This window comes from Macrosteles quadrilineatus, unplaced genomic scaffold (assembly GCF_028750875.1).
Source record: "Macrosteles quadrilineatus isolate MER2022 unplaced genomic scaffold, UCM_ALF_1.0 Scaffold_9__3_contigs__length_116548681, whole genome shotgun sequence".
Classification (NCBI taxonomy): domain Eukaryota; kingdom Metazoa; phylum Arthropoda; class Insecta; order Hemiptera; family Cicadellidae; genus Macrosteles; species Macrosteles quadrilineatus.
Window position 1 is genome coordinate 106,744,523 of NW_026542602.1, and position 22,173 is coordinate 106,766,695.

The 22,173-nt window shown below is 34.3% G+C and overlaps 2 protein-coding genes across 7 annotated transcripts in view; both read left to right on the plus strand.

Moving 5' to 3' along the window:
• The window catches only part of LOC129002026 (ribosomal biogenesis factor-like), an 18,077-nt gene extending 14,415 nt beyond the window's left edge, over positions 1-3,662 (plus strand). For 2 of the 3 annotated variants that reach the window (XM_054429522.1, XM_054429521.1), the window contains exons 2-3: positions 3,198-3,322; positions 3,407-3,662. In XM_054429522.1, the coding sequence (XP_054285497.1) occupies positions 3,212-3,322; positions 3,407-3,616 (321 nt within the window). In that variant the 5' untranslated portion in view covers positions 3,198-3,211 and the 3' untranslated portion in view covers positions 3,617-3,662. Of the gene's footprint in view, positions 1-1,693; positions 3,065-3,197; positions 3,323-3,406 lie in introns of those variants that run through there. The other variant, XR_008491525.1, reaches the window with a different exon arrangement.
• Positions 1-21,970, plus strand: part of LOC129002024 (FAD synthase-like) — a 26,534-nt gene extending 4,564 nt beyond the window's left edge. For all 4 annotated transcript variants that reach the window (XM_054429517.1, XM_054429518.1, XM_054429519.1 and 1 more), the window contains exons 2-7: positions 4,063-4,949; positions 6,684-6,886; positions 7,644-7,785; positions 8,935-9,056; positions 19,512-19,651; positions 19,790-21,970. In XM_054429517.1, the coding sequence (XP_054285492.1) occupies positions 4,071-4,949; positions 6,684-6,886; positions 7,644-7,785; positions 8,935-9,056; positions 19,512-19,647 (1,482 nt within the window). In that variant the 5' untranslated portion in view covers positions 4,063-4,070 and the 3' untranslated portion in view covers positions 19,648-19,651; positions 19,790-21,970. The remainder of the gene's footprint in view (positions 1-4,062; positions 4,950-6,683; positions 6,887-7,643; positions 7,786-8,934; positions 9,057-19,511; positions 19,652-19,789) is intronic.
• Positions 21,971-22,173: the final 203 nt, after the last annotated feature.

The window sequence follows — 22,173 nt, forward strand, 5'->3', positions numbered from 1 at the left end:
CTTAAATGTGTGTTTTGATACAAAAAGATTTACATCTTTTTTTCTGATTTTCCATGTTTATTTGACTTTTCCGTTGAAAACCGCAGTCATTTTTGATTTCAGGACATTATTTAGCATCAAAATAGTGTAAAAAATACTATTTTAACGTAACATCTGTGATCGATATAATTACCGCACTATCTAACGCAAGTAGGGATTAGACTGTCTGTCTGTTGTTTATGCATCGCTGATGGTTGAATAAAATTAAGCCAATAATTTACCTCTAGAACTATTTCATATTTATGTTAGGCCTACTGGGTTTTGTAGTTTATTTATTGTAGGAAAATTACTGCTAGCCTAGGCCTAATAGGCTACTATTTGCTTTTTATAAATTTTATGGTCTTGAAATTGAGCTTAAAAAAATTAGTAATGCCCTACAATAATTTTTTTATTACGTTCACGCGCAACATATCATAACGTGAGCAAACTATCAGTTGAAGTGTAACATTCAGGATAAAAATTAATTGTGTTTAAAAATTATATAGATAATAGATTTTAAATTTATAAATCAAGCGCCTAAGACTAAGTTACTTGTTCTAAATTTCTTATGTTTTAGCAAATAACCAGGCCTAGGCCTCTTTATAGACTTACAACCTACTCAGTTTAAGTCCAGTTACTTTATTTATTAACGTACCTGATTAAACATTTAAAAAAATAATTTTTACCTAACCTAATGTTCTATTTATTCAACTCATCATCGTTTAAGTAGCACGTCAGTTGAATAATCTGATAGCGACCGGCACTGTGCCATCCGTTCTGATGTTTACTTGATAATTTATTGTTTAAGCTAAATCTAAAAAATCATTTATCAGAAATAAAATGTTTTCAAATCAATAAATTTCTCTTGAAATCATAAAAAAGGGATTATCTAATCTGAAAGTTGATAGCTAGTTTCCGTCTTATTATTGTGCCTGAACTGTGTGTAGCTGAAGCTAAAGTTAAAAAAATAATGAGGTAGGAATATGTTAGTCTTGGCCAACTTTTAGATTCATTAGTTTAATTTGTTATAGTTAGCTGTCTAGGTTTGTTAGTTTTTTTACCTATTTTTTTATTAGTTGGTCTGAGAAATTCTTGCAGTAGGTATTGTTCTAGTGGCAAAAATGGTGAATCCGTGAATAAATAAATATATATAGGCCTATATGAATAGTATGTCATTTTTTTTAAGTATAACTTATCCGTAGTGTTAGTTTATTTACCATATAGGTCTAGAACAGAATTAATCAAATACATATTTAGGCCTATTAGGTATATCAAAGAGAATATAATAGGCATATTCTAAATTTTTTAAATAGGTTAAAAACCCAACACCTAAAGTTTGTTACTTGCTGGTAAGTTTGGCCCAATTTTTCATTTCTTTAAACAGCATCACATTAAATTAAGTCCTCAGTCTAGGGTAGCCTATATAAAAAAGTGTTGAAAGTTACAAAATTAGAGCCCCTAACTACGCAGTTATGTGCAAAAGAATTGTTTCTAATTTTTTGTATTGAACGCTGATAGTTAGTGAAACATACATTTATTTCAGGGATTTAGTTATCAACGTGGGAGCAGAAATGTGTATTACTGCACTAAGACATTGTTCAACCATGGTTTTTTAAGTTGATACTGTTCAAACTGCTCCAAATGAATGGACCAAAGACATTAGTGAGGTGGAATTGTCTACTAACTGGGTACATTTTTTTCAATACTGGGCCTAATTATTCTCCTGTACTAAGCCGTCCTTATTTTGTTAAAATGGCAGAGCTTGTTCCCCCACCGTCAGTTAGAGGTATGACAAAACTCGATCGGTCTCTTTTTAACAGCACAATTACAGTTCCGAGCCTTCTAGTCAAGACCAAGTCGGTCGTACCCTTGAAAGATATTTTTAAACAATATTTGCTACGGTTGCGCGCTCTCGGGCCAATCAGACCATTCGAAGGAGACACAACCAATGAGATGAAAGAAGTAATTCTTAATCCCAAACTAGTATCTTGCTTTACTGACATACAACCGCCTCATCGAGAAAAGCTCGAACAATTTGAGGTTACTGAGTCAAATTTCAAGACATGTTCGTTGAATTTGTCATATGATAACTGGACTGCAGACGACATTCTTAAAGCAGTGTTGCCACTCTCAGAGGGAGTTGATAACAATTTCTCTGGATATTCCATGGTGGGACATATAGTCCATGTGAATCTCAAGGAACACCTTCTAGATTACAAGTACGTCATCGGAGAGGTTCTTCTTGACAAGCTCAAACGAGTACGAACAGTTGTAAACAAAGTAGACAACATTGAAAATACTTTCAGAGTCTTCAAAATGGAGGTTTTAGCTGGAGAACCAAATTTTGTCACTGAAGTCAAGGAAAATTATGTAACTTTTAAGTTTGATTTTTCATCTGTTTACTGGAACTCTCGACTGTCCACAGAGCATCAGAGGATAGTAAATAGGTTAGAGCCAGGAAGTGTACTCTATGATGTATTTGCAGGAGTAGGGCCATTTTCAATCCCAGCGGCTAAGAAAAAATGTACAGTTCTAGCTAATGATCTCAATCCGGAGTCTTTCAAGTGGCTGCAACACAATGCAAAAATCAACAAAGTTGGAAATAACTTTAAAGCTTTCAACAAAGACGGTGCAGATTTCATCAAAGAGGATATAAAGCAACACATTTTACAAGAGAAAGGAAATGTGAAATCTCACATAGTGATGAACTTGCCTGCTCTCGCTCACACTTTTCTTCCATGTTTCAGGAACTTATTTTCTGCAGATGATTTAGCCAGTGTGAAATACCTTCCCTTAACTCACGTATACTGTTTTGTCAAGGGAGTCGACAATTATAAAGAGATGGCTAAAGAACTAGTTGAAAGTGAGTTGAATTGCTCCATCACAGAGAGTCTGGATGAAATTACATTTGTACGAAATGTTGCTCCAAATAAAGAAATGATGAGGGTTTCTTTCCAACTGAATGAGAATATTTTACTTGACAAGAAAAGAATGTTAGATTCTGAAGAAACTGGCAAACTTTACAAGAGATCAAAATAAAATCAATGTTAGTTTCATTCATACATGCCATGTAAATTTGTACATAATACTTTATAATCATTTGTAAAGAATCAAAAAGATTTTTTTTGCTGAAACTAAATTGTTATTGCTTAAATAACTTTCCTGGATTTCTGCCGTAGGTCCCTAAGTCAAAATGGGAAAAGGAGGAAAGCAGAAAGGAGGCAAAAATGTATTCAAAGTTGCTGGCGCAAGGAGCCTCAAAGCCAAGAACAAGGCAAAAGCTGTCTCCACACAGTTGAAAAAAGTAGGTATCTTATTCAACACTCCCGTATTTTTTTACTTCGGTTAATGAAGATGACCTTTCAAGACAAAATGTAATTGTTCACAGCTGACAGAAGTGACAAAACAAAAAACCGTTGAAATGGATCAGCTTCTCAATGAGCTTCAAGAGACAGTTAGACAAGCCCAGCCCCAGAAACAAGAAAATAAACCTTCCCTTCCACCCAAGGAAGACTTAAAGAGCAGAATCGAAAAGTTCAACAAAACTGAGGAAAGCTCAGCAGAAGCCTTGGACAAATTAGGCAAAATGGAAGTCTAAACAAAAATTGTACATTTGTCCGTAATAAACCTATTTTTATTTTTTATTGATTCTCATTTATTTGAAATACTTAGAATCTTATAATAACAATAATTCCATTTGACAAAGGGGTTTTATGTAAATTACAGTTTAATTTGTTTTTAATTTGAATTTAATATCTCCTAATTTGATTGCTGTGTTTTTGTTGTGTGAGAGATGTAATATATATACACAAATGTATAGATCGCAATATAATTTGTAGGGCAATCTTAACCGAAAAAAAACTTTAAATTAACTAGATAAGTTATCATGGGTTATCAAATGAGGTATTTAACCATAATTGATGCTGTTTTGAGTTGATCAAGATTTTTTACTTTTTGCATTGTTTACCCGGAATATGCTCTCATTAAACATTTTTGCTAGTGTATGTAGGGAATTGGAGGAATTAGGAGTGTTTACTAATGCAGGTTCGAGCATGGCATCCGTAACAGGTAAAACTGCAGGAATAATCGTGGTGGGAGATGAAATTTTGAAAGGACAAGTTCATGATATAAATTCATTCTTTATGTGTAAACGCTTGCGAGCAATCGGGACAAAAGTGGCAAGAATATCAGTGGTGGAAGATAACATTGACGATATAGCTGAAACCGTAAAGGATTTTTCAAAAAGGTATGACATTGTGTTGACAACTGGTGGAATCGGACCGACCCATGATGACGTTACATATAGAGGAATCGCTGCGGGATTCCAAACTGATGTAGCGTGCAACAGCTTACTGGAAGCATTTTGGAACAGAATTTTAGATCAGAACTCCTCTGAAAGTGTTCGCGCACTGTCAACTGTACCAAAAACTGCTAAAATAGTCTGGGGGAAATCAGAAACTCCGTTTTTTATTGATAAGGAATCTCAACTTGTTACCCAATTCCCTGTCGTCAACATCGCAAATGTTTTTATCTTTCCCGGAGTCCCCCAGTACATGCAAAGTCTGTTTTCGTCACTGGAAAAAGAGCATTTCCAAAGTCAGGGCTGTTCTTTTTACACTGGTAGGATTTACTTGTCAGTCGAAGAAGAGATAGTTGTTAATGCTTTAAACAAAACGGTAACAGAGATGACAGATTGTGTGTTTGGTTCATACCCAGTGGTGGGGGATGGGACTAAGTACAAGACTCAGATTACGATAGAGGCGTTGTCCGTGGACAAAATCAAGGCGGCAGAGGATTACTTCAAAAGTCTCATCTCGCCCAAGTGGTTGGCTCCTTGTCTACAGAATCCTACCATGAGTCACCCAGTATACAAGTTCCTTCAGACCACCGCTGACACACGACTGGCTGCTACTCTCAACAAATCTATCAAGGTAATGTTCCGTGGCTGTAAGCTCCAACCAATTAATTTTAGTAACCTACTATATTTTACTTTATTCTAAATGGTGTGTGATTATATTCAGTTTGATTTTTATAATGCATTCTGAAAAGGTCACATAACTATTTAAAGTTTTAAAAATAATTTGGTAATAGATTTTTCAAAAAATGCCCAAGTACGATTTTTATGGGTAACTGTAGACTAACTGAACAGGTAATATTTATTTTTTCATTATCTACTTCATTTGACAATACGAATACGGCTATACGGCCTAGAATGACAATTAAAATGCAAATCAATATATCATGATATATAAAATATTATTTTTTATTAAGTGATAAAGGTCAAAATGGCAAGAATGTGGCCTTGCATTTTTTAAAGTAATTTAGAGTGAACTGTTTTTTTACTTTGAAATACTATCAAAAGTTCTGTTTTATTTTTCACCTGTCTACAGCCTTAAAAGACAGTTTCAAAAAATTTTACCAAAAGTTCGCTTTTATGGAAATTCTGTCACTAAAACCTCTGGCATTGTTAGACTCTTAAACAATCACTGGAATCTACCCTACATCTGCCGGGGCAGATTAGTAGGCTACAACAGCACAGCCATTTTCCATTTGCACTGCACTCCCATTTGTGTGACTATAAAGATTTTTAAAAATGGCCAAAGTTAAATATTTATTTTATAAGTATGAAACAAAAACTATTATGTTAGTAACTTCACAATAAAAAATTAAGGTTCAATGGCGTAATTATTTTAAAATCCCCCAAACAAACTACAAAAACAAAATGAAATAATTCAAAAAGTGTTTGAGAGGAGTCATAACATAGAGTTTTATATATTGGTAAAATATTGGAATTACAGTATAACATTGTTAAAAATGTTGTTTTCACATAACCATGGCAACATGACATTGTTTTCACGTAACCATGGTAACAATGACAGGTGGCCTGTAGTAGTTGCAGGTGTGATCAATATAACACCTGCCTGCTGCACTAGCCTTCCATCTGTGTTTTGAATTATCAAACAAAGAGAGAATATCCTCATACAGCTTATTCCAGTATTATCCCCTGAGACATTAACCTTGGTTGAAGTATTTCTAATGTCAATAAGGTCTGTTGATTCCTTTTCTACTTTTTTGTCAAACCTTTTGTTTATCTTTAAAAACTTGATAGCTAGAATTTGTGAAGTTCTATTCAAAAAATTTAATGACATGTTTTGATACAAAAGAGATACTGATTTGCAACAGTAAATTATTACAAACATTAGCCAGGCAAGTATTGTTTGCTTTAATACTATCTACTTACAAGCTGCCGGTCTAGTTTTGAAAACATTGCTGTTGATCATTTATGGTACCTATATGATTGTTGGCCTGAAACAGACAAAGAGCCGTACAGTTAATGATTGCACTTTATGAACACTAATATGTTACATAGCTCGTCTCAACGACCAAAACAAATCAGCTCTATTGTAAATGACACCTAGAATTAGCTTCATAGTGACAGGACTTACGTCTCTGCTACAATTTAAACTAGGCCAAAATTAATTAACAGATACCACTTTTCTGTATATAATTTTAATAACCTATAGTTTGTTGCTGGTATCAAAAGCTAAATAAATTTTTCTGGCATATTATCAGTTATTGAGAAAATTGTATACAACCGTACGATCATATTACAACACTGATAATTAATTACAAATAAAGGTACATAATTTTATATTTGCTCAAAGCTGGTGGAGGAAGCGTTCGACACCTACTCGCCCAGTGGAGTAAGCGTTAGTTTCAACGGAGGCAAAGATTGCACCGTGCTGCTGCACATTGTTTTGGCAGTCAAGGATTACAAGAACATCTCAGAACCTTTGGAAGCTGTCTACTTCCATCCCGCCAATCCCTTCCCAGAAGTGGAGCATTTCATTAAAGACACTGTTGACAGGTGAACAACTACGCAAAATAGTACTAAAGTAGATATTTCTAATCAATAAATAAACTCATTAAATAACATTTTACATAAACAATATGTTTATGTAGGTTTATGCACAGAGAATTAAGGTACAGATTAAACATTAAATAAGATTTGATCCTACGCACAACAAATGCCAGTATAATTCAATATCAGTTTCAAACGCTTTTGCTATTTTTGTCTATTCATTTTGGTGTGGTCTAGGCCTATTTTAGTAAATCAGAAAACATCAACCAGTAATATATGTATTTTTTTGCTAGACATTTTTCCATAGTATTTAGTTTACTGTTTCTTTTATGTTACAATATTTTTTTTAGTCATCAATTGAAGTAAGGAAGCTAGAATTTTCCTTCCTCAACTCTATTATTAAGAACACTGAAATCTGTTCTAATATAGTTGGTTTCAAAGGCTACTTAATATTTCAAATTCAATAAATTGTATACATAATTCAACAATAAATCATATTTTTGAGCCATTAACTAAATTTCAGCCTACCAATTTCCTTTGAGTTTTTTTTAGTATTAGTGAGGTTTTATTTTTAAAATTGAGCTGTGAACTTTAAATCTTATCCTTTGTGAGGGGAGTTTAGGAAACAACATTAAATAATATTTTTAAATCAATGAACAATAGGCCTATACTATGGTATTTAACTTACCTGCTAAACTATTTGCTGTTGGTTTGTCGAGCATAAGCTTTTTAATAATTAGATTCTTTGTTTGATGTGTAACAGGTATCAAATCAGATTAACTACACTACCTGGACCCATCAAGTCAGCTTTAAAAGTCCTAGTGAAAGAAAAAAATTCTCTTAAAGCAATTTTCCTTGGAACTAGACGCACTGACCCATACTCCAAAGACCTAAATGATTTTCAGGTAAGCCTATGAATAAATGTAGGTTTTTTAGGATACTACAAAAAGAATGTGGCCTACTTTTCTCTGGATTTTAAAGAATCGCCGCAATCCTACTGTGAAAACACAGCAATCATAAAATTGCATCAACAATTAAAATTTATCTTTCAAATCTCACTCTCATTTTTCATTCATACTTATCTCAGAGTATGCTTCAGTCGCTTTATCCATTCTTTAACATACATCATCAATGACTGTATGATCCATATGCACATGAACAATCAGGCCACTCAAGATTCATAACTAAAACACTTAAAAAACATATTTTCATCCTATACAAAACCAATTTTTGATAGCTAAAGGAAGAATGTTACTTGTGTTGCCAAATTGAAGGATTTAGTCATAGAGGTCAAGTACTTTTTCAGTGTGATAAATGACTCGGTACTGTATAATTGAAAATTTAGAAGATATATAAACTTTTCTCCTAATTTCAGTAAAGTTATAATAAAATGTGTGTTTAAGTATGCAAACAACTTCATTTGTAGGCTTAAGCGGCCAAAGTCAACAATACATTCTAGGTCTTACAGTGAGAGCTGTGTCAAATAGGAAACTATTTACATGATTTACAGTACAGTTGAACCTCTATAAGACGAATTTCAAGGGGTAGGGGAAAAATTTGTGTTATCGATGTATTCTTAATAAAAGGTTCGTCTTATTGAGGTTTAATACAGCCTTTATTCCTCTTATGGAGGTTTTCGGCACGTGCCAAACAATGACTGTGGAAGGAAGAGGGAATGTGGGGGTTTCATGTTGAGACAAGCTTCTGTTTGTTTTGAAAACTATGTACTATGAAGGTTAAGATCATGAGAAATTCGTCTTATAGAGGTTGATTCCGTCTTGTAGAGGTAGAATATTCGTTGTATAGAGGTCAATCAGTCTTAGCCCATGTCACAAACAAATTTGTCTTATGGAGGTTTTTAACCTAATTACTATGTTGCATAGAGATGTTTTTAGCGTTGACCATTATGACAGTTTCAAGGGGATTAAAAAAAAAATGTTTTCATCGAGGAATTAATTTTACTGAGGTTCTTACTAAAAAGGTTCAACTGTACAAGACATTTTGCCCATTCTACAACATAGTAACTTTTTCACTATGAGATGACGTACTTTCAGATGACAGACCCTGACTGGACCCAGGTGATGAGAGTCAACCCTCTGTTGGATTGGAGCTACCAGGATATCTGGACCTTCCTACGGGGCATCGCAGCACCTTACTGCTCTCTCTATGACCAAGGGTGAGTAGAAGCATTGTCTATTTAGTGATCCGTGATTTTCACAATTCCTAAAATTAAAAAATCGCAGGAAAAGTTGTTACTAAAAATAGGCTTTACCTTCGTCACTGCAGCTCAAATTCTTATGGTGTAACTATGTTATGGCCGTTTCGGCATTACAATGCCATCGTCAGACTACAAAAACACAAACTCGGCTGAAGTAGCGTCGTTGAAGTTTAAACACGTAACACATACGAACAATAATATACATTTAAAATATTTTACAAAAACCGAACAGGCCTGTCGTACTAACGGGTGACATGTTCCCATTCCGAGCAAAAACCGACTGGAAGATTTCTATGTCAGAGCCCGGTGTGGTGGCGTTATCAGTTGAACTTTGTACTCCTGGCTTCTTGTTCCTTTTCTGATTTAAAATGCTATTGAATATGAAGTGTGACTTGTACTGTAGTTTGTCGTTTAAAATTATATCGTCCAAATTATTTTCGGTGTAAGCTTTGTAAATTTCATACTCTTCTAGGGTGTCCAGTCTATTGCCTTTCTTACTTGTGTGGAGTATTTCTAAGCCAGTGTTCAGATCGTTCATGTCGTGATTTTTGTCAACCAAGTGTTGTGCAAACGATGACTTTTGTTTGTCGGCTCTAGGAAATGGATGGTGCTCTTTGTATCTGGTTTTGAATGAACTTCCAGTCTTTCCTATGTAGTAGCTCGGGCAACTTGCACAATTAATCTTATACACACCTGAATTTTTACCTTTATCAATTACGCCACTTGAAACATTCAATTTGTTAATTGTTTTGTTGTTAGTCCTAAAAGTCAATTGAATGTCGAGTTTCTTCAGCTCCTTCGTGAGCGTGTGTTGAATGGAATGGGAGTATTCCACACATACATACTTTTTCTTTTCCTTTTGTAGATTATTATCTCCTGGCCTTTTGTTTTTCTTTTTAGCTATCAGTCTATCAACTAATCTGTTATTATACAGTTAATACTATAATAATAATAATAATAGTTATTATACAGCTCAGGGGCTAAAACATGGATTTTAATAAAAGTTGTTACTCTCACACATTTTGTAGATGCTAAGCTACAGTACAGTAGAATCTCGCTATTCCGGTCTCAGATGGTCCGACTCCTAGCTTGGTCTGACCGTGCTGTGACACAATAGTCTTCCACTAGTCCAACCTTGGAGGGGTTTCCTCCTCACCTAGTCCAACCATTCTAGCGGAAATTTATCTCTGTTTACATTTCCTGTGAATCATTCCGTTCAGGTTGGTTCCTGTCAATGACGCATTGTATATTGTCAGTGCGTATTTCAGTCAGTAGAACAATGACCCTTGGTGTAGTAGTGTGAGTTTGCGTTTACTTTTTTTAAGTAGAACCTAGATTAACCTGGGGCGGATCAACCGTGGTCAATATATGGCTCTAAAATTACGTAACATAACCTCATTGTAAAAAAAAAAAATGTTAACTTTGCAAATGAAAAGATAATAATCTTACTCTGTGCTTACTGGTAGCCGCTTACCGTACCGATTTTGTACCAAAAACTAAATTACAATATATGAATTTAAGAATTTTTTTTCAAAAGTAGAGAATTTAACGTTGTGCTAGGGTGAATCATGCTAAATTAATTTGCCTAGATTGGATATGATATGATAATGTTTTCCTGACCGATGGAGATATTCAGGATTTTGTCGCTATCGCAGAAGACGATGATTGCGTTTCTCTGTTACACCATAACAAAGCTTTACCTAAAGTATATGTTGTTTTACTTTCAATAAATTTCTATTTTGAAATTTAACTCTTGACTATTATTATTTACTTTTCTGTCTGGTACAACTTCAGTGAAGAACAAAATTAATACAGTTTGACTAATCAGGAAAGTATATTCGGTAATCGCACCGACACAGGTTACGACAAAGTGTCCTTAAATGTACCGGAATTGTCCATGAATGTTTTATCCACAATGTAGTAAACACCCTGATATATTATTTTTGTGATTTACAGTAGACTCCCTCTAGTTCGGCCACCTCGGGACTGGACCACTGGCCGGACTACAAAACGGTTGGACTAACCGGATGTAGTAGAACCTCAATTATCGAGGGTAATGCGGGGGGGGGGGAGACTACAGATAACTGAAAACCACGGTTAATCCAACATGGCGTAAACATATATTACATACCCATAAAACACCTAATGTCCTAATACTGTTTAAAATAGATGTTAATGTGATCATTAATTTGCATTTTACATAATCAAAATACAAATAGTAGTATTGCGCAATCGTGATATGTTAAGTCATTAACCTTGGTTCAGAAATAAAAACTGTAACGTTTAAATAAATCACTCTTACTCAAGCAAAACAAAAATTACACAACACTGTACGTACAGCAATAAATCACGTAAAGAACAGAACCATAGAAAGTCAACTGTAAGCTCACGACTTGTTTGCGCGTGGCCCCTCCACCAGGAGGGGCCCCCACCACAGCCGGGCGCTTGGCGATCTGCTACTAGTCGCCCTAAAAATGTTGTCTATACTACTTCTACTCCCAGCGGATGCGTAACACCAACACACGGCACCTGTTGGTCTTATAATATTTCCATCGCTTCTCTGTGAATGGTTTGCCCTTTTTTACGGGCGGTTTGCATGATATTAATCTATGTTAGCCTAGCCTGACACTTTTTTAACCCACGGCTTAACAATCACTCAATAATTACTCAACCGCACTACTCATCTAAACAGCACAGTCCAATAAACTGACAGTCGATAGAACACGATAGAATACAATACTCTTCCGGTCATAAAATAGTGTCATAAAATACTTTACGTATGACATTAACATTAAGAGACTGACTTTCATTTTATCAAGTTAGGGATATAAAATAAATAACTGCAAGCCATTAACCGTTTTAACGGGTGTTCGGAAAACCCGTCCGATATTTTAAGGTGTTATTTATTGTACATAATATGAAAATAAGCAAAAGTTTCCATAATGACTACTAAGCCTTAAATGTACTAAGCCTTATGGTTTTCTGTTTATAGGTATATCTGTATGTGTTTTTACATAAAATACTATATCTTAAGATATCATCTATAAACTCTAACTATTAAAGTTAATAATTTGCACCTAAAAAGTCAAACTTAACAATTAAATTGGAATATAGGCCTAATATGATTTTACCGTTTGGTGTACATTAAAATAAGTAAAAAAAATTTTTATATCAAAATAAAATACTCTACTGCAGTACCAAAACAATATTATAGAACCCTTAGTAATTACATTGTATGGTACTTGAATTAAATTCAAATTTAAATTCAATAAAAATGTACGCAAAAAAGGAAAACAACGCGAACAGCGCTGGTCGAATGTTTTTAGAAAGCGTAGTCTGACCAATGCTACGGAAACTTTGGCTGCGTGGTGGGAGATTGGTACCGCTCTCCCCCCGCGCACCCGGCTTGCAAAGATAATAACGACAGTCGTAAAATAGGATTAAGATAACAAACTGGCCTAAAACACCACTTATTCTTTCTTCTTTGTTCTTCTATTCATTCTTTGGTTTCTCTTCATTTACACATTCAACAAGTTGCCATGCTTACTAATACCCCAATCACAAACTGTTGTGAGATAGCAAGCGCAGCAGACAGTTGTGTAAAGAGCAGATGATTGTCAGTGCAAGCGGATAGCTTGACCTTGAAGCTAACAATGGCTATTTCTTTGTTTTGCTTTAATTTATTTTTGTCAAATAAACCGTGGTGTTTCAAAAACAATAATGGGGGAACCTACCGCATAAAAAAATGGTCCGAAATATTTAATAACAACCACTGCATTTAAACATATTAGACTGAAGAAAAACTATTTATAAAATGTTCTTGGTATTTTTGAGGTTATGTAGCATAGTTTTACATGGGTAATATGCAACAATTCACCCTTAGAAGCACCCATCAACTAAACTGACATGAATTGTTTACTTCTTCTATGGCCAGAAACTAAACATTTAAGTTGAATCCTGTCGAAGGTCATTCGCCCGTGACGATATGACTTATACCCCTGAGACCGGGCAGGACCATCCGGCGGCCGATCCAACCGAAGCCGAACTAGAGGGAGTCTACTGTACTGTGATAAATTAGGCCTAATAATATTTTCAATTATTTAGGCCCTTCTTTAGTTTTCTAGATTGCTGAACAATTTTAGTACAATATTGAATATTCCTCGTTCAAAATCAAAATACAGTTTTACTATGTTTTTATGTCAATAAACACTTTCCTCTGATAATATGACGTTTTGCTGTTCCGACCATGCTATGCTCGTGGTCCCGTAGGTAATGGATTAGCGAGGTTTTGCTGTACAGTAGAACCTCGATTTTGTTGTACAGGGGGAGAAAGTAAAATTTATGTTTATTAAATTGAATTTTTGTAGCAAATACTAGAATAAAAATGTACATCAATTATTACAACATTTAAATTTGGTCAATTTGATAATTAAAATTCAAAATTCAAAAAATTCAAAAAATTCAAAATTCAAAATTCTTTATTAAGTGCTCTTATACAGCTTAACAGCCAATTACATAAGGCACTAATACACAATAACATAAATAACATGCACGACAACTACCCTACAGCAAACAGCATACAACTTTGATACATGCACATAAAAAATATTAATAATAGAAATAGTTTGAAACTGGTTTTAAATAACTAGGCCTATATTACTTATAGATAAATGAATAAATAAATTACTGATAAATAAATAAATCTATATGCACTAACAAAGAACCATAAATAAACAATAATATACAACATGCAACCAGCAAACATGACTAATTGGCACTTTTCATTAAAAATTATTCATATTACTATTTAATTTAAATCTAAACATACTAAAAGAATCATTAAAAATATCCACTTCTCGGCAAGACAAATTATATAACCTACACATGTTGTTTAGAGGTGAATAGAAGCCCAAATTAGTTTTTGAAAATGGTATAAAAAATAAATTTGCATTTCGTGAGGTGAGGCGAGGAACAGCAAAGCTGATACATGAAGCTAAATCACTATTGTCAACGCTACCATCCAAAAGTTTATATAAGAAAAGTAATGCATTTAATTTACTTCTTTTTGTTAGGCTAGGGACTTCAAAAATATCTAATAACTCAGAATATGGCATCAAATTAGTATAAAATCCAAAAGCTTTATAAAATAAAAATTTTAAAAACTTCTTCTGAATGTTCTCAATCATATCTGAAAGATAATTTACATGAGGATACCAAATCAATGCTCCATACTCAAGTTTAGATCGAACCAGAGAAAAGAATAACAACTTTAAAGATGTGGGGTTCTCAAAATATATACTTGACCTCTTGATAAATCCTATTAGTGAGTATGAAGCTTTACATAATGAAATCACATGATCATTAAATGAAAACTTTGAATCAAAAATTACACCTAGATCTTTCATTGATGACTTTCTGTCCAATATTATGTCTTCCATTTTATAATCAAACATTATTTGAAATTTGGGTGTTTTTCTGGTATAGGAAACTACTGAGCACTTAGAAACATTGAATTTTAAATGCTTCCTACTCCAAATGATCAATGAATCTATGTCTTGCTGCAACTCATAACAGTCATGTACATCATCAATTGTTTTAAATAATTTCAAATCATCTGCATATAATAACACTTGACTATTTTTGACATAATTTTGTATGTCATTAATAAATATTATGAAAAGCAAAGGTCCTAAATTTGAGCCTTGAGGAACACCCGATCCGACTACAAGTTCCTCTGAGATATATCCATCACAACAAACATATTGCTTTCTTTTACACAGATATGAACTAAAAAACTCTACAAGTGATGGAGTTAATCCAAAATAATTTAACTTTGATAGCAGAGTTAAATGATCAACTTTATCAAAAGCCTTTTCAAAGTCAGTGTAAATAACATCAACTTGTTGGTTATTGTCAATTTTAGTGCAACAAAACTGTGAAAAACTCAACAAATTTGAATTAATTGATCTCTTGGGGAAAAATCCATGTTGATATCTACTAATATATTTTTTAACATGAGAAAAAAGTCTGTTATAAATAATTGATTCAAATATCTTGGCTGGAGATGATAAAATAGCTATTGGTCTATGATTTGAAATGTCATTACTTGCACCTTTTTTAGGGACGGGGACAATCTTAGCTAGTTTCCAACAACTAGGAAAATAATTACTTTTCAACGATAGATTAAATAAATAGTGTAAAGGTTCAATTAAAATTTCAGCACAAGCTTTAAAGATATAGGGAGGAATTCCGTCAGGACCAAGTGTTCTTTTAGGCTTTAGTCTATTGAGACTGATAAGAACTTCTTGTTCAGTTATCTGATTAAAAGACAATGTTTCCACGTTGCTCATGACAGGCGAGTCCAAGGCTTGTTGCCAAAGCTGATAAGAGTTGAGAGTGCATGTACTGTAAACTGAGTTGAAATATGTTGAGAATGCATCAGCTATTGCTGCTCCCCCCTCCACCTCTTTACCTTCAAATATCATAGTTGCTGGTTTTACATTAGTACCCTTCAAATCTTTTATAACAGACCAAAAGGATTTAGGATTTCTATTTAACTCCATTTCAGCAGTGTGTAAATATGCCTTATAATCAAATGTTATTTGTTTTTTTACCTCCTTTCTTATTCTCTTAAAATCGTCCAACAAGTGAGGCATATTATAAGTTATTAATTGTTTCCTAATCTTAACTTTTTTCTTTATTAATTTTTTTAACTTATCTGAATACCATGCAGGATATTTTAAATTAGAACTTTTCTTTTTTGGAACACACAAATCTAGAATTGAATAAAATTTCTCATAAAATAATCTAACAGCCTCATCAGTATTTTTCTCCATAAATAATAAACTCCAATCAGTATCCTTCAAAAGATTATACAAGGAAATAAAATCAGCTCTAGAAAAATTATAACTAGCCTCACTTGAGTTCTTCTCCAAGGGGACAATTTTTTCATTAATGTTGAAAGAAGCAATTAATGCTGGATGATAATTATCTATATTTACTAATGGAACTTCTTCTTGCTTGACTAACAATTTATCTATATCAGATAACAACAAATCCAACGTGCGACCTTGGAGGTTCAATATGTTATTCAATGATTTTAATGAATACATTCTCATGAAAAATAGCAACTGCTTACAAATTCTATTCTCTCTAGACAAATCACACTGAGTTCCAGTAATTGGCAAATTAAAGTCACCCAACACAATTAAACGTTCATTTCTTAATTTATAGAGATCAAGCTTATCAAAGAAATTTTTGTATGTTTCAAAATTAGAACTTGGAGCAAAATATACAAGTGATAATAAAATAGAGTAATTATTAGTTAGTTTTACTTTAATCCAAATATTTTCACTATCAGTTTCTAACTCAAATAATCTTTTAGCTACAAAACTACTTTTGACACCAACTATGACTCCCCCCCCTCTATCCATTCCAGTTATATTTGCATCCCTATCCCTTCTAAAAACTGTGTATTCCTTACTAAATATTTCTGAATTATGAATAGAAGAATTTAACCATGTTTCACTTAACGCAACAATATCATAATCATTACTTAATAAGCCTAATCGTAAATCATTTGTTTTAGTCCTCAGACCACGTACATTCTGATAGTATATATTGATCCTACTCATTGAATAAATAATTTAATAACATAAATATTTAAATAGAATATATATAAATAAAAATCAACAGAAATAAATACTATCCTAAATGAATTAACATGCATCACAGCCTAGGCCTATTAATAAACACATGCAATATACAAATAAATAAATACTAAAACATCAAATAAATATTTCATTTGTGTGCGAAAAGAGTAATTATGACTCACATAAGGTTCTGGCAGATCACTTGAGCTTGTCCAAGTCACTTTTCCCGCAGATGTGAATGGGACGAGATCCATCAGTCTTCCGCAGAAACACCTTACCGGCACTGGTAATCCATGCATACTTGTAACCATTATCTTTCTTAAAGGCGCGAACTTCTCCCCACAGGTACTTGGTGAATGGCGACAAGGACAGATTAATGAAAATCTTGCTCTCGCTGATCATGCCTAACTCCGCCGCTGAGAACCCATTCTTCACCCTCGTTTTGCTTCGTAAGGACTCCATGTCAATGCGACGACAGAACTTGATGATTATCCCACGGTGCGCCTCCGGTTTTTTCGGGTTCATGGCTAAACGATGCACAGCATCAATCATTCCATCCTTTAGCTCAAAGTTCATCACCTTCGCCACACGCTTGACCACCTCCATCACATCTTCATTCTTCACCTCAGGTACTCCGTAAATCTCTAAACAATTACTGCGAGAGTATTGATTACTCACAGCAACAGTTTGTTGTAGTTCAGCCAACTGCTTCTTCACTATCTCCAATTCACTAGATATTGCATCTGTACGTGTCTCATGTAGCAATAGGGTTTCTTTGTTAACCTTAACTTCCTTGTTAGTGTCTTCCAGTTTCAAAAAACACATATCGACAGTTTCACCTATATCTTTCTGAAACTGTTCTATTTTGCATTTCATCTCAGATATATCAGAACTAAACTGAGTGTTGTGATTCTTAATGTCAGATACTTCCTTAAGAATTAAATCAAGCTTCTGATCAGTTGTCAAACTCATGTTGTCTGCTGCGTCGTCTGCTGTGTCGTTGTCGTCTGCTGTAGGTGTAGATGTACTGGCACTACGGGTGATGACAGGCATGAGTCACAGGGACAGCTGTCCAGTCACGTGACTCCGACCGGCTCCTAACCAATGTTATAACCTGTACTATTCACTTGGATTTAACAGTATTGAAAATCACAAATGCCGGGCATAAAATAACTAATTGTAGCAAATCACTTATCACAAATGTTCAATAACAGTCCATAACTACTTCATGCAACTTAAAGCTTCAGAAATATAACAAAAAGCCCGTTTAAACAATTAAAATTGAAGAGCCGATCTAACACACGTTCACTCCGTTTGCATGCTCCCCCCTCTCCTCACAATTAAAGGCAGAAAACACAAATAAAATATTCTCGCCATTCTGTGACAAGAGACATTTAGTGAATATTTAACATGCTAATTCAGCTGATGTTAGCTTGTAATTAATGAGTGTACGTGAGTGAATTGCCTCATTGTGAATGAATAGAATCGTGAAAAATTGATAACCTGGGGTAAGGCTTTAGAATGCCTCTCAGAGTGTTAGCACAAGTTGAAGTTTGAGTTAATGTGAGTTTGTTTCAAAGTGTAAAAAAACTACTGTCTTCCTTAAGGTGTTTAGTGAACTTATGTTTTTTCTATATCAGTGTGAGGAATAAGTAAATTAGCAGATTGCATTTTATATTAATGTGTTCAAAATAGAACTCAGGAAATGAGAGCTAAACTGGAAGCTATGGAGAGTCAGCTTTGTGGAATTTTAGTGGTTTTGTTGACGATTGTTATGTTGGTTTGCCTGCTTGTGGTGTCACAGCCTCTCTTTCTCAGTCTTAGTTTACCGTTTGATCCAGCTGTTTGTCAAGTACATAGCACAGTGACTGTTTTGGGCATTACCAACTGTTCATCCACATGGACATCTTGCCAGGCCAGTTGTACCAACCCGAGGCCTAATTGTACTCAAGTCTTAGTGCAGTATCAGTCTTATAATGTTACTTCTGTTGTGCCGCTGTTTGCAAATATTCTCGGATGTGGCTTTAATTTTGAGTTAACTTGTCCACAATTTTTTGAGAGGTTTACAAAGGTTGGCAAACACTTTGACTGTAATGTGTATCACGATCCCAACTTTGCTGTGGCAGTCGGTCACGATTCTCAGGTTGAGTTGATTCGTTACTTTGCAATCTCTTTGATTCCATCGGTCGCTTTGATTGCCTCTTTAATTTACATGTGGAAGAGGAAGTTGTTTGCTAGGGGGTATAAAAAGGCAAAGAAGTTGGTAAAAAAAAAATCAAATGACCCGAGATCGTTCTATCAGAAAAAAATTATGGAACTTGAGTTCAAGAAGAATTTGAGGGAGTTGAAGATGAAAAACACTCAAAATGATGTTAAAGTCTTCAATTTGGGTAAATCTCAGACTACTGGAGCACTGATTCTAAAACCTAGCTTCAATCTTGGTTATTCTATGCCACCGAAGATTATTATCTAAGCAGTAATTTTACGTCAAAACTGCTCTTTGGGTTTGCATCAAACACAAATTGTCATACAGCATTAGACTACCTAATTGAGTAAGTATAAGTATCTTCAAATTTAATTCATTGTTTCCATTAGGTTCTAGTTCAAGCCAAATAATTCCAATCAGTAAAAAGTGGACTAAATACATTAAAACGATATCTCCGTAGAAAACAAAAGATTTCATAAGGTTTATGATTTCCATTTTCAACACCCTCCCCCTCTTACATTAAGCAATACATACAACTTGATATGTGGTTTCCAGGTACACTTCTTTAGGCAACAAAGACAACACACGGCCAAATCCCAGCCTCTTGTACACAGACTCAGATGGTTCACAGAAGTATCAACCTGCGTGGATGTTGTCAGATGACTCAGTCGAGCGAAATGGCAGGTTATAGTCAGGTAAGTGAACTGCATAATTCATCTATCTTAGTTACAGGTACTCTAACATTTTTGTCTTATCCAAAGCAAAAATGGGTCAATGTGTGTGTGGGTTTGGGATCAATGTAGGTCTACTTCATTGCAGTTTCTGTTATTCAGGACGAGGTGATTGTGAAGGCTGTGGAAGCCAGCGAGGAGATGTGGACAGCTCTTTACTCCTCGTTTGGCCCAGATGGACGAGCAGTCCTCGCACAGTCGCCCACTCGACTCACTATCACTCGCTCCGGAAGCCTGATCTTGAACCTGGTGTTCCTGAGACCAAACCCCGTCCTATCTCTACTATTGGACTCTGCCAACAACCTACACGACGTTGCCGGTGATGGTGTCAAGAGTTTTGTGATACTCGTTAAAGCTTTATTGAAAAAAGTTGCATTCAATGCTTCCTTTGTATATAAACTGTTAGTTTTACAGACTCAGCTGTCTCTAAGTTTTCCGACCACTTGCAGTTGTGTTTTAACAAATGACAAGTTGAACAATGTGATTAAAACGTTTTTTTCCACTCGCTTTTCACCTGTTGTTTCTAAAACGCTTGCCTCTTTGGTGAGTAATTTAGTTTCAAAACTCGATTCGATTAGTGATATAGATCGTTATGTGGAATATTTCTCACTACTTTGCCCTAAATTCAGTCCTTTTCCAGTCAGTTTGTCTTGTGTACAAGATGGTTTACTTATTAAAGGACATTGGGTTAAAAGGTTTCCCCAGACTAAAGTGCAGAGTATACTCAAAGTTTACTACCACTCTTTAGAAACATCTCCTGAAGATGGGGAAGTTGAAATGGACATTACAGAAATACTTAAAGACGAATCCAAAAATGTTCTATTTGTGACCAACATTTTCCTTCAAGATCGAGCACAGTATCTGCTAAACATTAAGAATGTTTTTTTCATCCACGCTACTTGTTCAGACACTGCTAAATTTTTATTTGAACTTTCGTTACAAGATAATATTATTGTAGAATGCAAACCTGATAATGATTTCTTATGGATTTCTTTGCCAATTCATCAACTTTTGTTGAAAGCACCCAGTGAATCTCTTGCCTCTGAATATGCTGAAGGAATTTTGGACTGTTTAAAAATGTTGAAGTTTAGTTTTAAAAAATCTAATTGTACTGTTGCTGCTGGTGGACTTTTTGAACTTGCCTTGGCTAAAAAACTTTTTAATATGTCTGACGATAGTAAAAGACTTCCTCCAGTAAAATCTAGGGACCAGCTTATGGCTTGGAGGAAACCTTTTCCTGAAGAGGCCAATTTACTGAAGCATTTGAACCTTAAATGCTTAGAAGGTATGGATGCTGAAGTTGTCGATGTTGTTTGTCAAAGTCTGTTTGCAATACAATCTCAGAATTCTGATTCCCTTGACGCTTTTGAACCGGTGGTATTAAGGATGGAGATTTTATGTAAAGCTATCAACTTGATTGCAAGCATTTGTAGAATAGATGGGGCTATATTGAAACCAAAAAAAGGGCGCTTAAGCTAAACTATTTGTGAATGTCCTTGAATTTGTATAAAAATATTTAAGTAAATATCATTGTGATACCAAATTCAATTATTTTTGTAAACTTTTTGTCATACAAGAACAGTTATAAAAAGTCCTACTTAAAATTCTCACCTCACCCACCCTTTTATAATATTCACAGGTTTAACGTTTATTACTATTTATTGGTATTTTATTTCATCATTATCGGACCACAAAGTGTTGTTTTTACTAATTACTGAATATTAAATTCTCTCTCTTTAGAATTTGTTACATTTTACTTTGCAGGCTTTTCTTTTTAAGAACAGTACTTAATGTATATCAACTGAATTTGATGATAAATTAGACGTTGTCTATTAGTTAAGTTGTTGTGAGTTAAAATATGAAATTAATTTAGGGTGCGTTTGGCAGCTTGTACTTTATGTAGGAGTAGGTGTGCTGAAAGTATCACATTCTTTGTCTCTTTAAAGAAATCCAGGAAGGGTTGTACTTAAGTACCTTGTTGTACTCAGTATCTTTTTATTATTTTTAAGTGTTACAAAATCTAATTATTTAGATTAGATGTCATTCTTAATGTGAATAGTAGCCTACTCTGGCTAATTTGTTTACCATGGTTTGTGGTTTCATTGATTTTCACTCTCAGTAAAATTTTGATTGCACTGTTTGAAAATACTTAGGCTGTGGAAGTTTCTAACTGAATGCTGTTAATATTAATATATTTTCACTGTTTAGAAATGGTATTTTCCTGATTTTGCTACAGATTAAAGTAGTTGTTGATTAGTTATATTAAAATGTCAAAATGCCAAACTTGTTATTTTGTTTTTCTCCCCCCCCCCTTCCCACACACCATTTCAGTGAATTTCCTCAATTTCCTGTATAGTAAATAAGCTACTATAGTTTGGCCGCTTAGAAAACGACCTGCGCGCTAATGCTAAACCAATGCTAGAGGAGGTCGCTTTCTAAGCGGCCGAACTATACCATAGGTCTAAATACCTCTGGTGTATTTTTTT